Source organism: Vicugna pacos, chromosome 7 (genome assembly GCF_048564905.1).
Source record: "Vicugna pacos chromosome 7, VicPac4, whole genome shotgun sequence".
In the NCBI taxonomy this organism is placed as follows: domain Eukaryota; kingdom Metazoa; phylum Chordata; class Mammalia; order Artiodactyla; family Camelidae; genus Vicugna; species Vicugna pacos.
In genome coordinates, this window is record NC_132993.1 from 71,840,104 (window position 1) to 71,858,483 (window position 18,380).

The 18,380-nt window shown below is 34.8% G+C and overlaps 1 protein-coding gene and 1 long non-coding RNA gene across 15 annotated transcripts in view; one reads left to right on the forward strand and one right to left on the reverse strand.

Annotated features, from left to right (window-relative positions):
* The window catches only part of LOC140697445 (uncharacterized), a 155,009-nt gene that overhangs the window by 122,962 nt on the left and 13,667 nt on the right, over window positions 1-18,380 (forward strand). For all 4 annotated transcript variants that reach the window (XR_012074550.1, XR_012074547.1, XR_012074549.1 and 1 more), the window contains one exon: window positions 8,618-8,676. This is a non-coding gene — a long non-coding RNA (uncharacterized lncRNA). The remainder of the gene's footprint in view (window positions 1-8,617; window positions 8,677-18,380) is intronic.
* The window catches only part of LOC102530127 (CD36 molecule (CD36 blood group)), a 282,980-nt gene that overhangs the window by 17,647 nt on the left and 246,953 nt on the right, over window positions 1-18,380 (reverse strand). For 9 of the 11 annotated variants that reach the window (XM_072965133.1, XM_072965134.1, XM_072965136.1 and 6 more), the window contains 3 exons: window positions 10,511-10,604; window positions 9,845-10,055; window positions 1,255-1,415 (listed from right to left, as the gene is read on the reverse strand). In XM_072965133.1, the coding sequence (XP_072821234.1) occupies window positions 1,255-1,415; window positions 9,845-9,964 (281 nt within the window). In that variant the 5' untranslated portion in view covers window positions 9,965-10,055; window positions 10,511-10,604. Of the gene's footprint in view, window positions 1-1,254; window positions 1,416-9,844; window positions 10,056-10,510; window positions 10,605-14,255; window positions 14,359-17,497; window positions 17,559-18,380 lie in introns of those variants that run through there. The other 2 variants (XM_072965141.1, XM_072965140.1) reach the window with 2 other exon arrangements.

Sequence of the window (18,380 nt, forward strand, 5' to 3'; positions counted from 1 at the left end):
CATTCCCCAATTTATCCTTTAAAGTAAAAACATGGCCTTCCACAGAAAATAAATATTAAAAAACCACAATGAGTTTTCAAATTCTAACAACTATTACTGCGAATTGTAAGAAATCATTCCAAATGTGAAATTTTGTGGTAATACTTGATCACAGTGAACAACTAGTTGTAATTATTCTTGAGGGGAAAGTCTACATTTGTATAACAAATGATCCAGTAAGACTTAACTCTGTTCTCATATGGGTATCATAAATATATTCCTAATCCTTGGATAAGGTTAGTAATTTTAGCACCTCAGTCTCCCCTTTTCTTACTTTGATAGTTGGAAAAGACATATGTATAGTCCCCTGAATTTAATTATTTCTCCTATCAAAGCATAGTTTATAATTTAATTAGGAGAAAATGTACACAAAAGTCAAGAGTTATCAGGTCCTAGGTTTGTGTTAAAGTGGACAAGTCATTTCAAGTCCCCTGGGCAGGTTTTTTTTTTGTTAATCTATGAAATGAAAACTTCTGCCTCATTATTTTCCCCCTAGTTCTGATATTCTATGATTCTATTCAAAAGTGTGCAAAAGTGTGTTAAACTATTAAGATAAAGATACAGCTTAATTCAGTCTCAGTACTGGAGAAAATGTAAGAATGAAACTACTAATAGACAAACACTCATATGACCCAGAAATAAGACTGAATATAAATCCTTTTCAGGTATTGTAGTTATGTAAAGTCAGCTTAATGCTATGGTTCTCAAACTTGAGTATGTATTGAAATCATCCCAAGTATTTGTAAAACTCCTTGCTGGGCTCCACACCAAGAGTACTTGGATTCATGTGATCTAAGAGGGGCCTGAGAATTTGGATTTCTGCTCAGTTTCCAGGTGATGTGGATATTGCTGGTCCAGGAGCCACACTGTGGGATCCACTCCTATAACCTACACATTCAACTTTAGGACTTCTAAAATACTTTGATTTTTAAATTTTTGATAGGTTTTTTTTCTATTTAGCATGTATATTTAAAATTGTTGTGAATGTAAGCCACAAAGGTAAAACTCCTATAATTTTCTTCCTGAAATTGTATCTCTTTTACTAGTTAAATCCTTAAGTTAGGATTTTATATAGGCAGAAACAAAGTATTTCAATATATATTAATGACAAGAAAATACAAAGTACGTTTTGATACAATGACATTTGTCAAATGGAAGCTTTTTCAGAAATACATGAAGTCAAGGAAAGAGTGCCACTTTGTGGTGGGGACTCACCTGTATGTGTAAGGACCTCTTTGCTTAACTTTAATTTTGCTGCTGTTAACTCTCACTTCCTCTGGATTCTGCACGTCAAAGATCCAGAACTGTCTGTAAACTTCTGTTCCTGTTTTAACCCAATTTTGAAAAGCAATTGTACCTTCTTCCAGGACAACTTCCTATAGGGGGAAAAAGTTTGGGTTATATATTTGTAGTAAATATGGGCACTTGTGGGAGGTTAAAACCTGTAGTTAGTCAATGTAGGGACCAAGCTCAAGTGCCTTGTCAGTGAGAACCTTCACAACCTTGTCACACGCCTTCAGCAGAACTATTTTGAACAAATTATTATGCATCCTTTCAGTCAGCATTTTACAAGGGGTGTGATGTTGCAGACATGTCTGCTGATTTCAAGGCCAACCACTGGCAAGCTTTAGAGTGACCCTGTGGCAGTATTGCGACAGTTTGTAATTTCAGTATTAAGCAGATTTTATTACAACTTTTTCCAAAATATTCTCATCAGGTCAAACATTAAATTCTCTTCTGCCCTCAGTTGGATTAAGGAGGCAAAACAGAAAAACTCAGAAAAATCTAGTGGTATTAGAAGCTTTTTCCTTTTCTTCAAAAGTTGAACACTTCAGGGGAAGATCACTTACTATTTGTTAAATAAAGAAAAATACAAATTTGACTTCTCCCCTTTAAAATCCTGCTCCATGTGGCTTTCCTAAGTCTCAGTATATACTATTTGCAAAAACCTATTAGTCCCTGTTTCCAAATATTACAGCCGTCTAACTCATTACTATTAGGTTACCACTTTTTAGATAAAAGAATGAAATACGGAAGTTGTCTTACTCCTTAAAGATCATTGATGCCCCCTGTAGTGAAGATAGACAAGTGGAAAAAAGACCAATGACACAATCAGAAAACCCAACATTAGAAATCTCTCCTGTGCTTTAGGAGCTGTGGGAACGAGTAGAAAGTCACCAAATCCCTCAGGTCAGTTTTGCTTTCTGTAAAATGAGGAGTTTTATCATAGATGCTCTTGTGGTTTCCTTCCAAGTCTTTCACTCTGAGCAGGAAGTCTGTGAAACTGCAGTTGCTAAGGCAGACAAGTTGACTCTGCAGCAGGCAGTGCTTCCAACTGAGAACCGTGGGCGGGCGCCCCGGTGTAAAGCTCCCACTCAGCCTAGTGCGCCAGAGGGAGGGAAGGATGGTCCTCCACAGACAACGAGCCGAAGACCCATGGTACAGGAACAGGCTGACCTGTTTGTTCCTTCACCTGGAAGCATCACTTCAGGGAATGATGGGTCAGGAAAGGACAGTGAGCGTTAGCACGTTTCTAGTGGAGCATGCTGAGGCTCTGAGAACCCAGGTGGCAGGCCCAAGGGCAACCCGGAGAACACGTAGAAGTACAGTCATGATGAGAATCCTAGTCTCTGACCCTTAGGCGAGTCCTCTTTACATCATGTTTTTACTGTCTTTTTTTCCTGTCACCTCTGCACTTACTTGGTAGAGGTCAAATTAAGTTTCGTATCTTCAGGATACTTATTGCTTAATGCAGAGAATAAAGGCATTCCTTAGAGAAGGACAGACATCAGCTGAAACACCATTGCAAAATCCTGTGCTGTTGCAACCTTTCACACTGGGTCCACTGGTGCTGCTAGTGATGTGAGACCTTCTGACTCTTTCCAACACTTGTACTTGAGAAACTTACTTTTAAAAAGTCTATTTCCACAGCAAGGCCAAAATTAAGAAAAAGTGCATATAGGTCAAGTATTACGGCTGTTCTTCTAAGTGTAAAGGGTTTACCCTCACTGTACAGGGTATAAAAGCTGAAATCCATACAGAAGCTGAAAGCTATGTTAATTTACCCATTTCAAGAGACTATGAGGGGAAAAGACACAGGACCGACCATACACACATACACATGGACCGACCATACACACATACACATGATTACTCTCTTAGTATAAGAATCTTAAAGACTAATACTATATCAATTATTTACCATGTACGTCTTAAATAAATGCTTACAGAATTCAAAAGAGACTATGATAGAATGTACTTGGCAGGGCAGAAAACTCCCTAACTCTAAAGACACTGTAAGTGTAGCATGCCTTTTTCTTCTAAAAGCCATGAATCACTTTGCTTTACTTGTTTCTTTGGAGATACTTTTTTAAATGGGAAAGTTGAAACACAAAGAGTTGAACAGAACACACTGAATTACCACCTGTTAGAGTCATCTAACCCCATCCACTTTTTTTAGAGGTAGAAGTGGGTCCTACAGAAAAGATGTCTGATTCAATGTTGTATGACAGTTTAGTAGTAGATAACAGAGAATCAGGCCTTTCACTCTAACCTTGTGTAGTTTCCATAACACCATGATCCAGAGACAAAGAGAAAAATACTGAAGTAGTCAGAATAGGAATGCATTTCTCCTAACACTATCATGTGTACTTGAAAATCGTATAGGCCTCCTTCAAAACCAAGACTAAATATGTCATAAGTTCCTTTAATTTTAAAAGGAGCAAAAGTTTTTATGTCCTTTGTGAATTGAAGTTTGATTTCAAATGGACTTTGGACTATCTGGCCTATTTTGCAAATCTTTCACTAAATTTGCAGCACAAATTATGTGCAAAGAAAAGTAATATAATTTAAAATCCCCTCTCTTGGCTGATGTGTACATCTGGTCAGTTTTTGTTTACAGGGACAAAAAGCTGTCCCTGATTTTAAGCATTCAGACTCTCCAGATCTGGTAACGGCTGGATTCCAACCTGGTGACTCTCACGTGGCAGAGTCTCCAGCTGGGTTAAAACTTCCATTTACCTTGAAACTTCTATTTTGCTACATTAATTTGAAAGCAGATATTTGGACGGTAATATTTTCTATCTAGTCACATGATCACTTGAATATTGCTGTTACAGAAAAGCAGTACTCAACATGACAGGCAAATTTAGTGTAACTATTAAAATGTCTCTGGTATCTCCAATGAGTGAAGTGTATAGAGCACATATGTAGAAAATATATCATCCCATTTCTCAAGCATCTTACAGAGCGCCAAGAGACAGCATCACATACAGCAGATTTTAATCTATGAGTAGATTTCCTTACCCGGGTCTCCATTAGACAAAGTATACTGGCTTCTCACTCAAAACCTAGAGTGCACTGGTTAATAATGAAACTAGAGGCTATAAGTTTAATCCCCAGTTTGGTCAAATGCTAACCATTTAAACTTGGGAAGATTATTTACTTTCTTTGGACCTCAGATTCCTTATCTGTAAAATGGGAATAATAATAATAATAATAGGTTGAACTATAAAGTTAGTATTTTTGAATGTCAAACTAAGTGGAATATGGTGTAATTAAATATTTATCCTCATATGTTGTTACAAGAATTAATAAACACGAGCACTTAGAACAGCATTAGCACAAAGCAAGCATCTAGTAAATACTGGCTATTATTATACAAATCCTGTCCACCCTTCAGAGGGAGAATTCTTATCTCATTTACTTTCCAGTTTGCTTTAACTACTTGGTTCATAGCATTACTGTCTAAACCAGTCATGTGGCAATAACTCATGTAAAATCCTGTAACACATCTTTTTCTGCTACTGAATCATTTTTAAATTTATTCTGTATCCAGTGACATGAAACTTCCCTAAAAAGCAGAAACATGCTGAAAATACTTTTCATCCTTTCCACTCACGGCCACAATTTGTTCTGTTAGGACCAGTTACAAGCAATTTTCCAGTGTTTTAAGGTTTTTTTCTCATACATGACTGTTTTGCGCATTTGTGTGCATGCTGAGAGAAAGAGTGAATTAGAGTATTAGTGACATGTGCTGAGATTCAGAAAGTGCTTTTATTCTCAGATTATCAAGACATCAATTAAAACCCAGAATAAAATTTGGTGGAACACATTAGATTTAATGTTTCTGAAACTCAGGAAATTAGCCACCAAGAGTTTACATAAGAACCTAAGATGGGAGATTTTGTATTTGGCATAGTTAACTATATTAATATTAAATCTGGCTGGAGGGAGAAAATTACACATGCTGACCTGCTATTTCTTAAAACACTTTAATTGACTTTAGTATTGGAGTTAATATGCAAATATATAAATGTTTAATCCATTTTTATACTGCTATTTAAATTTATAATCTGTTTTAGATTGTTTCATGTTCTCATATATTGTCATTAAATTTAAAACCAATTCTACCATCTTTAACAACCTATACTTCAGGCATTTTTTTGAGTTTAGACACTATGAAAATGTACAAACTATTTTATCATATCTGGAAATACTCTAATGAAACTCTTTAATGCAAATAGATTTTTAGTAAATATAGACTACTGATTTAAAATTTAATCATTTTAATAAACAAATAATTATTGTTTCAATTCATTTTATCTGAAAGCATTTTTTTAAGCTACTAAAATATCCAAGAATGGGAGGAGAAAACGATGGTGTAATTGAAAGATGGTATCACTGAACATTAGTCTTTTAACAGGAAAAAAAAAGAATCTTTAATCCCCTTGTTGGTGCTCTACCATTGATATCATAGGGAAATCAAATTAAAATATATGTAAAATTGCCTATGTTAGACAATATTCAGTAAACGTTTATTGAATGGCATTAACAATATCAAGTGATAAATTGTCCTTTGTAAATGGTGGCAGAACTTTGACCTTTTTCTAAAGTCCTTTGTCATTTCTAAATTTCACATTCATGGCAGCTCATACCATTGACTTTTAGTCTCTCTAGCAAGATTACATAAACCTGCTGGCTCCACAGAAATCTACGAGGAATCATAGTCTAAAATACTGGTAAGAAAGTTTTCAGCTATAATCTATGAAAAGCATGAAGTCCCTACAAAACACTCCTTTGAAATAAAGAATAAAGAAATATACATATATATAAAGTAAAATGTATGGACTGTATCAGGCCATTTAAGACGCTGGTATCAGGATGCACCATCTTTTAAAACTGGAAGGCATCAAGTGTCCCAGCCCTCTAAAAATTAGATGATAACATGAGATGATTTTCTCATCTTTTTGAATTTAGCACTTTCAGTCCTTTTTTTTTTTTTTTTAATGGCACATATACAGGTAATAACTTTCCCAACTTGGTAACAGTCCATTAGATGAAGCAAGTAATCTGCAATGAGTTTCAATGGTAAACAAAAACTGACCAGTAGTAAAACTTGTATGTATTTGTAAAATAACATCATTAGCCTAAATGCTCCTGAGGCAGGGGTTAGACAGTTGGCTCTCTGGAATTACACAGATTCAGAGATGTGACTCCTACTGTATGCCAGGTCCTCTGTTCTTTTGTCTCTACATTCAGACTCCCTAGGAAGCAAATCTACTGTTCAATTTTACCTGTAATCTCTATATTAATGATCAAATCTCTGAGCTCTGGTCTTTGAAATATACACTGATGCTCATATCAAAACGCTTATGAAACCTGTCTTTTTATTCTAAGGTATACATTTCCATGAGTAATGTACATCAACTGGACATCTTGCAGTTTGCTATTTTTACTCCTCTCTCTCCCTATTTGGTCCCTCTAACCGACTGCATCACTCACCCAGCAGTTTTACGTACTCCACCACACAACACCAGAGTGCTTTTTATGTACAGATTGTGCCAAGATCTTTCTAATAGAGTCTTAAATTCTCCTTGAAAGTGCTCATGTCCTATATAGCTTTGCCTGGTTTTCTTGTTTTGGGTCTCCTCAGTTTCCAACACTTTCTTTTGTAGAATTAAAGAGTACAAGAGTGTGTAAATCTTCTCTCTGCCTTCAAATTGCTGAGGTTTGGAAACTCTTCTTCCTTTTGGCTAGATGAGTAGGCAAGTTGATTTAAAATCTTGTGCTTGTAAGATGGGATAAATAATAGTACCTACTCATAGATATTTGTGAAATTAAATGAACTGGTATATATGAAGCTCTTTGTAGGACTAAATTATTTAGTATATTCGTGTATAGTATGTTAGTATTGTGTATTAGTATATAATATATTTGATTTCAATCTCTAAATCTCCATCGACAGATGACTGGATAAAGAAAGTGTGGTATATTTATACAATGGAATACTACACAGTGATATAAAAAAGAATAAAATAATGCCATTTGCAGCAACTTGGATGGACCTGGAGATTGTCCTTCTAAGTGGACTAAGCCAGAAAGAAAGGAAAATGCCATACAACTCATATGAGGAATCTTAAAAAAAAAAATAAAAAAGAGGACATTGATGAACTCATCCACAAAACAGAAACTGACTCGCAGACACAGTAAACAATCTGTGGTTACTTGGGGAAAGGGGATGGGAAGGGATAAATTTGGGAGTTTGAGATTTGCAAATGATAGCTACTATATATAAAAATAGATAAAAAAACAAATTTCTTCTGTATAGCACAGGGAACTATATTCAATATCTAATAACCTTCAATGAAAAAAATATGAAAATGAACATATGTATATATATGCATGACTGGGACATTATGCTGCACACCAGAAATTGCCACATTGTAACTGACCGTACTTCCATTAAAAAAAAAAATCTCTGAATGCACATTTTGTTATATCTAACACCTACCAGAACACATACATCAAATACTATTGTCTATCACATCATTACATTAATAGTCTTCTGCCTGATGTTTAAAGCTTCCTAAATCTTACACCATGTTGTCCTTCTAATTATTTTTCTTGTTAACCCTATATTTTTGGCACATTTTCTGCATTCTTCCTTCCCTCTTTATGACATTTAGTTACATGTCCACAACTTTCTCCATACTATTAATCAGTCCTTTGACACCTTTATTGCAGTCCTCTATATACATTCAAAGTTTTATACTTCAAAATCAAACTCAGGTCTCACCTTCTTCCTGAAGTTTTTGAAAACTGTGATAAATTTCTCTTCCTAAATAGTACTTATTTCCCATATTATACACTTTAAAATTCAATTCTGGAGTTTCACAGGATTTTTTTTTTCACAATATGCTTTTCCCCAGTTAAAATTTGTATTCCTTGTGGTAAATATTTTATTCTCTCTTAGCCTGTATACAAAAGCAAATTTCTGATGTCTCAAAACTCTTGCTTCCTTGGGATTAGCCATTATGAATGAGATAAATATTTCACATTTAAATAGATGCTAGCACTCTCATGGCATCTAACAGACAGTCTATATGTACTAATATTGTTGAATAGTAAGAAAAAATAGATCATCAGTACTCAGCTACTGATCATTAATTATATATCAGAAAAAATAACTTCAAATGCTGTGTACTGAAAGATTATTGTGGTTTTTCAATTCTGAAGATTTTTCCGAAAGGTAAGTTACAGTGTCTGTGTCAGAACTGGTCCTGTTCTCTCTCCACAGAAGATACACACAGAAGAAGGGAGGCACAGTTTATAGAACAGAAAGGGTATTGAATAAAGGTAAGTCCCTCTCACACTGTTAGGTAACTCTCACCTCACTGTTGCCTGTCTGTCTCTACTGAACTATGTTAAAAATAATGTCAAGAAAACTGGGAATTCTAAGGAAGGAGATGGATGAGACAGTTAAAGGTCTTGGCAGGAACAGACACTGCAGGATGACTGACGATTCTGTTCTTGTTCTCATTGTGCACTTGATGTTAACATCTCGGTCACCGACATCCCAAGCAGGCTGACGGCTGAGGCCAGCACTCTGATGTTTTATTTGGGCAGCATTATGTTTAAAAAAGAAAAAAAAATACATGCCTTTGGGCAGGACACACACTTCTAAATGCACAATAGTGAATTTTTTAAAAAACTCTGTCTCCACACCCCTGAAGCCATTTAAATTTACCATCCCTGGTTCAGGACTTGAGCAGATCTTCTTCTCTTTATTATAGCCTTCCCACTCCTTACTAATAAAGTTGGTGAGCATGAAAGCTGGATTAGAAGGAACTAGGAAGAGAGATAAATTCTGGCTTGTTGTACAAAGCCTATCTATTTTTTAGTTATAACTACAGTCAGCTTATAACATACATACTGGGATATGTTTGACATATTTCTGAAAATATTTTCTCAAAGTCAATTGTAAAACTTCATCAATAGGAAATGTTTATAAGACAGTCATAAATTATTACACATATTATATAGAGCAGTTTACCAAACAAAATTAACTTCTACAGTTTTACCAACTATTCCTGATCAATATTAAACAACTATGTTGAAGTTATATATGTGAAATATGATTTTACTTTTTCAACATTAACCAAAGTGCAACTACTTTTATAAACGTACCCTCACAGAATAACACTCATTTCTCATTCAAAAGCGTATCAGCATACTCTATGGACATAATTAAAAGCAATTAATCCTACTAATCTGCATACCTATAATAGTTTTTTCATTAAAACTTGGATAATTATGCTTAAGATGGCAGTGCATTCATACAGAATGTACATCATACTTTGACCCTTTCTCTATCATGTAGAGTTCAGTGGTTCATAATCACCTTTGTGTTGGAGACATAAAATTGCCGATTAGAGTGAAATATAAAACGGGCACCCTGAACCAAAAAGGGATGGAAGACAGAATAAATCAGAATGACAAGAAATATTGTTGATACAACTTGTACCTTTTTAATTGTCTTCTCAATGAGCATGTCTCCAACTGGCATTAGAATACCTCCCAGCACAGCCAGGACCGCACCGATGACAGCGCCAGCGATGAGCCCACAGTTTCGGTCACAGCCCATTTTTCTTGTTCAGGGGAGAAATTAAGATTCAGCACTTGCTTCTTTCACTCTCAGGTCTAATTAATGTGGTTTCCAAGAGGTCTGTCTCTAGCTTTAGAAGGAGATCATAAAACCGAAGCTTAAATATCAGTACAAAAAGATCAAAGTACAAGGAAAACACCAACTGAAAGAGACCATTTTGCCAGCCGTAAATAAACAAATGCTTTTTTATGGGTTTAACAAAATTTTCTAGGTGTTTTCCTTTCTCGATTTGAACTGTCTGTCAGTGGTAGAAGTAATCAATATTCTCACATAGAGCATTTTCTCACAGTTTTCCTCTTTAAAATTTTCTTCCTATGTATGATTAACACACTGAAATCTTATCTAAGAAGAACATGCTTATGCACTCTCACCTCGCCCTCTCTCTGCCTTCCCTCCACCTGGGACACTTACTGGAATCTCTTAATGTGGCTTCTGCACCCAAACACACCCATCTGCACCCTGCCTGGAGTTCTGCAAACTGTGGGTGAAATGCTGACCAAGAATGGGGACAGGTGTTTACTATACCTTTTTCACAAACAGACAGCAAGATCTGGATTTTACAGGTAATGATCTGATGCGTCTCAGAAGGAACCAGTTCTTCTAATCATTTGTAAGCTATCTGTTAAAACAGAAAAGCATGAGTAAACACGGGAAATACATTGTGAGAAAATTAATACTATACTCTCTAATATCATCAAACTTACAATCACTAGTAAAAGAAAATTCCATTTTTGTGAATATTTAGTTAATGCTTGAATTATTTCTTATACACAATGTTGAGAACATTGAAATATTTTAAAGAAGAGTACTTTATTTTCAATTTTATTTTTAATAACTGGCTTTTGGATAGTCTAAAGGTGAAAAGATTTTGAAGAAAATAGATAATGTAGAGGATGCTTAATTTCTGGGACAGGTTTTGGTTTCTTACTAGTCTCAAATATATATTTATTAACATTTGAGTGCAGTGTTCACTTTGTGACAGGCAGCTGACTCATGCCAATTCTGTTAAAATCAACTAGATTGTATCAATATGTATTTCATGTAGTCAGTCTAATCTTTGGTATATTTATATAATTATATGATTATTTCATAATGATTGGAAGAAAACTTAGTGAAATGAGTAGATCCTATGTACAAAGTTAGTAAGAATTTAGTATTCTAATATTGAAAACATATTCATTTGAGCTATATTGGTTACAACAGCATTTTATAAAATGGGGTTGACCTGACACTGATAAACAAATTGTATTTTGTTACAGTCCCTGATTTTCCCTCCATAGCTTTGTTGTGATAGAAGTACCGCTCTTATGATTTTATTAGTATCTCTTTCCACTTGAGGAAACATTTAGTTTTTCAGGAGTATTAATTACACAGCTAAGAAAGTAATGGTAAGAAAATAAGGGAAAATAGATTTTCCCCAAAATGTAGAAAGACAAATGCTATGAACATTTTTCATGGCAGCCTATTTTTCACTCTTTGTACCTGGTAGGATTCCCCTTTTCTTCTTATGCCTAGGATACTTCACTGTAAATCAGGATGAGCAGACTGATTCACACTGAGGTCCTCATGGCTAAGAAGCTTGGCTAGTCATTGATGTCACATGTTTTTTCCAATGTAAATGAAAAACATACAAGCCTTAACAAGTGATCTATTCTTCCTATGGAATTCTGGGTCTCACTAAGCAGGCAGAGTTGGCTTTTTATTAATTGCTTGGGGGTGGAGTATGAGGAATAGTCTTCCCTGCTCTCTGAAATCATTACATCCTACCTCCTGTGGCTTTGTCCAGGGCTATCATAATGCAATGCAACAACTTATGTAAACCTGAAAATAAGGACTAGATATTTTTCAAGTAGAATCTCCTTTGAAAAGTATAACTTATACAGCACCTTAAAGTTTTCTTGAAACATAATCTTTTAAACTATCATGGTAATTGCTGGGTAGGGAGTATCATCTAAGTGTTATGTACACAAGTGATCACATTCAGGGGAGGTTATTAAGTAATATTTTACTGAATTCCCACTTCATAGAGCATTCCTCAGTTCTCATCTGCAAGTTATACATAAGGTAGTCATCAAATACAGGAAAGAGTCCAATGCGGTGTAATTGAGACTGGCAGACCGGAGATTAAACCAAAGCCTGATTTGCCACTGTCTTGCCAGGCAACCATGGGCAAGCCACTGAATCGCTCTATACCTCAATTTCCTCCTGTGTAATATAAGATGGTAAGATGAGATCAGCAGGTTTTAATTGAAGCAGAAGAACCGGTTCTTCACTCAGATTCTTACACAGAAGTCCAGTAGGCTGAGGGACCGTGATTACACCAGTGGTGGGAGCCCCAATACCCTGATTCTTAACTTGGTCTCCCGATTCCCTTCTCCGACTAACTGGTCCCATCTTTGGGAAGCTCAAGGAGAATCTCTGTAGAAACCTATCATTTGCAATTAACTTAAAAATTGGGACAAGAAATCCCCAAGGTCAGATTCCAGTTTTGTTGATATAACATGATGAATCTGTTTAAAAAATAACTCAAAGATGACATCATTTCTTTTAGAAAGATGCTGTATGTTCTGTAAAAACATTTCTAAAAATTACTCAGTATTAATATCCTTTGCAGTTCTGACAGATGGAATATAAATTGTTTTAAAAGTTATAAAAATGTTGTTGCTAAAATGGATATACATATGTATATTTGCCTCTTTCTAGATTCTGTGCCATCACCTAGTTGTGAATCTGTCAGACTTTTCCCGGAATCATTCTCCTTTATTCAAGCAGCCCCCTAGGCTACAGGGAAGAGTTTCTGCAAGGCGCAAAGAGTCTCAAGAAAGTCCACTGGAAGACCAGAGGGCAGCACGTTCTCCAGTGCCTCCCTCTCTAAACCTGGAAACTCATTATGACTGCTAGGGACACTTCACCGTAAGATGTAGTCATGGGCAGATCTGGCTGCTGCCTAGACTCTGTCTGCTATAAACTTAAAGCTGAAGTGAGAGAGTGCACACAGCCCACTGCTATTGAGTCAGTTTCACCAGAAAACAGAAGTGTCAATAATTTATTTTGTTGAATTAGGTGGTTAGACAGTTACTAGTGTAATATTGGTCTGGATGATGTATAGCAAAGATACAATTACTGAAACGACTTCATACATGCACTGATGTTTCTGAGGAGAAATCAAGTTTATCTACTTTCCCAAATTTTCACCTTACGGACTCACTTTTGTTATCTTGATGGAGGTTTCCACTTTTTTCCCCTCTAAGAATAGGCACAATATTTCACATCAGTGTAGTCCTCTTTTATCAGCGGCTTTGCTTTCTGTGATTTTACTTAACTAAGGTCAAAAGTGGTCAACTGTAGGTCACTGAGTCCTTAGAAAGCACAATCATGGATGTATGGGGGGAAGATAGCGTTTGGTGCTATTTGTGGTTTTAGACATCTGGCATCTGCTGAGGGTCGTGGAAGGCATCCCCCAACACCTGTGGATATGGGGGACTTGCTGTACTTGGGTTCCTTCATTCTGCTTCAGCGCCTTGTCACCATGAGGAATTAAGTATTGCTATCATAATCATATTTTAACTTTGCTTCATACTACAAAATTACAAATATAATTGACCCTTAAACACCACAGAGGGGTTGTGGGCAATGACCCTTGCATAGTGGAAAATCCACCTGTAACTGTACAGTCAGCCCTCCTCATCTGTGGTTCTGTGTCTGTAGAGTCAGCTGACTACGCACTGTGGATCAGGCAGTGCTGTATTGAAAACTTTCTTTTGTAAAAGTGAACTCACAAAGTTCAAACCTGTTTTGTTCAAGTGTCAACTGTAGCTTTATTCCCCTGAAGAAAAGGAGGGGCAAACATATCATGTAGGACATGCACTGAGTGCATCCAAGTAAAGTTCAGATTCCTTAGCACATTCTACTCAAGAGCTTCTCCGCTTACACTTATCTTCAGAAACAAGTGTAGTTTGTCTCCACTCTTCTCAGATTTAGCTATAAAGAGCGTATAAAACTTTGTCAAGCACACTTGGTTTGCTTAAAAATGAAGCTCCTTACATAATAAAATTTGTTTTTCTTGCTAATTTTAGATAAAATTTCACTGTTATTTCTGCTTCATAAGAAATAGACAAGACTGATTTCTCTAATAATTTACTGCTTGCTTAAAGTACTTAAATTTAGAAAAGAAGGAATAATCACAGGTATAGGAACGAAAGCTAATTATTGCGACATATCAAGAAGAGACAATAAAAAAGTACGTGTTAAGACATCAATAATCACATACCTTTCTTGAATCTACAGGGAGATCAGCTGTATCCTGTCAGTTTATAGATCTTAAATCCTATTCCTTCTGTAGAATTCACCTTCTGTAGAATTCATGAGCATATCTACATGTGGGCTATCTTTGAAAGAAGAAATAGAATTTTTCTGTTTCTCTTTTTGCTGTCAAATCAACAGAGTGTTTCTAGAATGAACTTACGAGCATTATGCCTTTCCACTCTCTTGGAAACCTGGGGGTAGGAACTGAGACTGAGCTACAAGACGCATCTCCAATAAGTACGTCAGAAAATCAGAGAAAGTTCCCAGAGAATCTGTAATTATTCCCATGTGTGGATGAAGCTTTGTTCCCTGGGAAACTCCACCCGGAAAACGCATAGCCCAGAAGTAAAATTTTCTAAGATGTGAAGTACAAAACTTTACAACAGTTTCAGGTGACAGGATTACATTCTTGTACCATAAATAAATGTCAGAGCCTGCATGACGTTTTCTAACTCATGAGTCTCAGATTTCCTCTTCTATCCATCAGCCTTCCTTCCACTTTCCTTGGAAGAGGAAACCAGACCACACCCCTCTGTTTTCCACCACACACACTGCTATTCTTTTGATACACAGTTTTCCTCACCTAATAAATTCAGCATCTGCCCACAAAACCCGGTTTTGGAGTTTTGAGGGTAATTAATTCAACAACAGGTTGAATATGAATTATGAAAATTAGCTTTCCAAATTAAGTTCCTTTCCACTCTTACACCATCTCTAGGTGTGTTTACAGAGTCATGATTTTGTAGACATGAGTAAGATGCAAATTCAAATCCATGTTAGTCAGATCAGTAATTTATATCTGGTTGTGTTTCAACATATGGAGACAGAAGGTCATTAGATTAGTACTTACTTTACATGCCATTCCAATATACAAAAACAAAAGAAATAGCTAATTCTGGTCAAAAGGGGCAGGAACTGTGGCCCTTTCCCCTTCCAGTCACATCTCATTTGGGCTGTGTGTTATCTCTACATAATCCAAAGGCTCTATGGAAAATGTTTAAATAATTAGATTAGGAGTTCTCCAAGACCTTTTTTTTTTTTTGAAGTTACCATAATCTTATAAATTTATATGGACATTTCCATCCGATCAATATATGGAGGTAAAAACATATAATAGGAAAAATTATAGATACCTATAATAGAAAACAGTAATACACTTTACCAAATTCTGTCTTTCAAATGCTGTAATTTAAAATTTGTTTTGCTGGTGGTCTTAAAAAATTAAAACAATAAACACACTGACTTCACATATTACAGTAAATATTCTAGAAACAAACTAATTTTTTTGAGTACCTGATTTTAGAGATTACTGTAGGTTTGAGATGATTCTCTTAGAGTCATATTGGTTGAAATAGGCCTATTTAGAGCCATTCTTAATTTTTTTAGTCCTAGATAAAAATTCTGTTATCTTTATTTCCCATCACAAGCTTAACTATAAACTAAAATAGTGTTAAGATGTGCAACAGTTACGATTCTGGGCTTGAATTCAATTTAGGTTAAATTCTGGCTCTAATATTACAGTTTCTCTGTGACTTAGTATTCTCTCAAATGAGTGTAATAAATACATCATATATGGCTATAAATGTCAAACAAAATTAGATATTAATAAAAATTCCTGTCATAGCACATGTTGTATTATTTGAAATGTTAGTATGAAATATTTTGAACAACCATAACAGTAAAATGTTACTGCTAGTTGGCCAAGTATTATTTGAAAATCTAGTAAGTGTATGTAGTTTACACAAATAGGAATGATTATTTGCAAAACAGATTACAATAAAATCTGGTAAGATGATTTATTCTTCTGTATATGGAATTTGGAAGATCACGCAAATGAAGAGGCAGCTTCTAGCTTTAAATAGTGTTCCTTTAAACTTTCAGTAATTACTTAGGTCAGTGAATTATAACACCTTTTGAATAAATCAGAAAATAATTACAGAATCAGTTCCTTTGGGAACAAAACATCCACATTTTTTGCCAACATTAAAAAAAAGTGTAGCAACTATAACTTCCAAGGTAAATTCCAGGATTTTCAGTACACTCTGTCCAAGTACCTCTCTAATTATAGTTATAATTATGAGAGTCCTCCCAGGTTAACCTGCTCTCTAGGATTGTCTATTTGATTTACTGTTCTGGTCTAATAATGATTCTGATAAATGAAAAAAATTCTGTATTTTTTTCTGTCATAAAATCCAAGTAGACCACTGGACTCTACATAATAAAATAAAATATATTTTTTGATTATGTTTTGAACCAATATTAAAGGCAGTATCATTTTACTAATTTAAAACTATATAGTAAAGGACTAAAAAGTACATGCAAAGAGTTTAAAAACATTTTTCAGTATGTTACTTAATAATTCTACAGTTATGTATGGATTCATTTACTGTAATTAAATTAAAACTTCTTTAGTTTCTCCAGAATGATTTGTCCTTTCCTTTATTTAAATTTGGTATCATCAGTCAAGAAAAAAATTTTCTGGTATTTGTAATAAACTTCTGAAACATCCCAAACCATTAATTTATTTTTATTCTGCTTCCAAATTTTATATAATTTATACAAATTTATGTAATTCAGAATTATTATTAGGAGTTAATGTAATTTACCATTCCCAGTGGTGATTACAGAACATTTAGACAAAATGCTTAATAAGAACATATGCAAAATACACATTGCATTTAACCATACAAAGTCAGGTTCACCTATAATTGTGCAGTTCACCTAGAATATTAAACAAAAAATAATGCTCTCTAAAATAGTCATTTAATAACTGCATATTATAAAGTATGCTGGCATAAAAGTGGCAAGTCATTTATAAGAACTAATCCCACTATATTTATTTTGATTTCCTTTCATAATTTAAATTAAAAATCATGTATAAATAACCTAAGTAGACAATAAAAGTTCTACAGTAATCAAATTGGATTGTAGATCATTTCAAATATTAATAAACACATATATAAACGTAAGATTTTAAACATTAAGGAGCAAAATGCCACTATCGGACAAGGTTTTAGTATTGAAACATAAAGGGTAGGAAGCTTGATAACCTGGAGAACAACACAAATCTAATTTTTAAATAAAGCCTAATGACTTTAAGAAAACAGTTCCTGCTTCTTGTTCTGTAACATCTTAAGAGTGTTTATAGTAGTGTCATCTATAATTTAGGAGATAGAAATCTATTTTTAAAAAATCATCATGACTTACCTTTAAAAAGGCTAAGGATTTTTCAGTCAAATGCTCCAACATTTGAAGAGACAGTTCTTAGTAGGACCAAAAGGTATTCTGCAGAAAAACCCTACACTGAAATCCTCATTACAGAAAGTGTGTGAGTTTAAATATGCTTTAAAAAAAAAAAAAAAAAAGAGCGAGAGACAACATCCCAGAGAGTGGTTTACTCCACAGAGGAATTTAAAAAAAAAAAAAAAAGATAAGAAACCCACACACATCTCACTATGACTTAGCTCTTAAGGGTCTGTTTGTATGTGGTAGTGAGGACCTATCACCCGTATCTGAGATCCTCAACAGCACTCTATTGGGGGGGGAGGGGGACATTTTTCCATCCAAGTCCATCAGAGGCCAGAGAAACAAAAGGAACTGATGTGCTGAGTGGCCTCTAATACACTCTGTTTTACTATACAGTCATTCCAGGTGATAAACTGGGTTCTGGGGTGGAAAGTGCAGATAAGAGAATGATCAGAGTCTCACTTTCCTGCATAATTCAGATTGCAAAACTCATCTCACAAAGTTTGAATAAAATACACTTTCTGTTCAGCATTAAAATGTGTTGAGCCTAACAACTGCAAAAACAATTGGAGCTTCTGTCAATCAACAAAGATGACAAATAGACTTTAAAGAGGGAAATAACCTATTGTTCTAACTGGAAGGTCTTCATTATTTATGATTTTGTTAGTTTTATAGAAGTTTCATGAACAGCAAAATTCTTCTATGAAAACCAAAGAAATTACATTTCTCTTAGATTTCTTCAGATAAAAAGACAATTATTACATAACATTTAAATATAATTACTATTTAGGATAACATTGATTTCAAAGAAACTAATTATTTTAAAATCTAATCAAAATAGAAG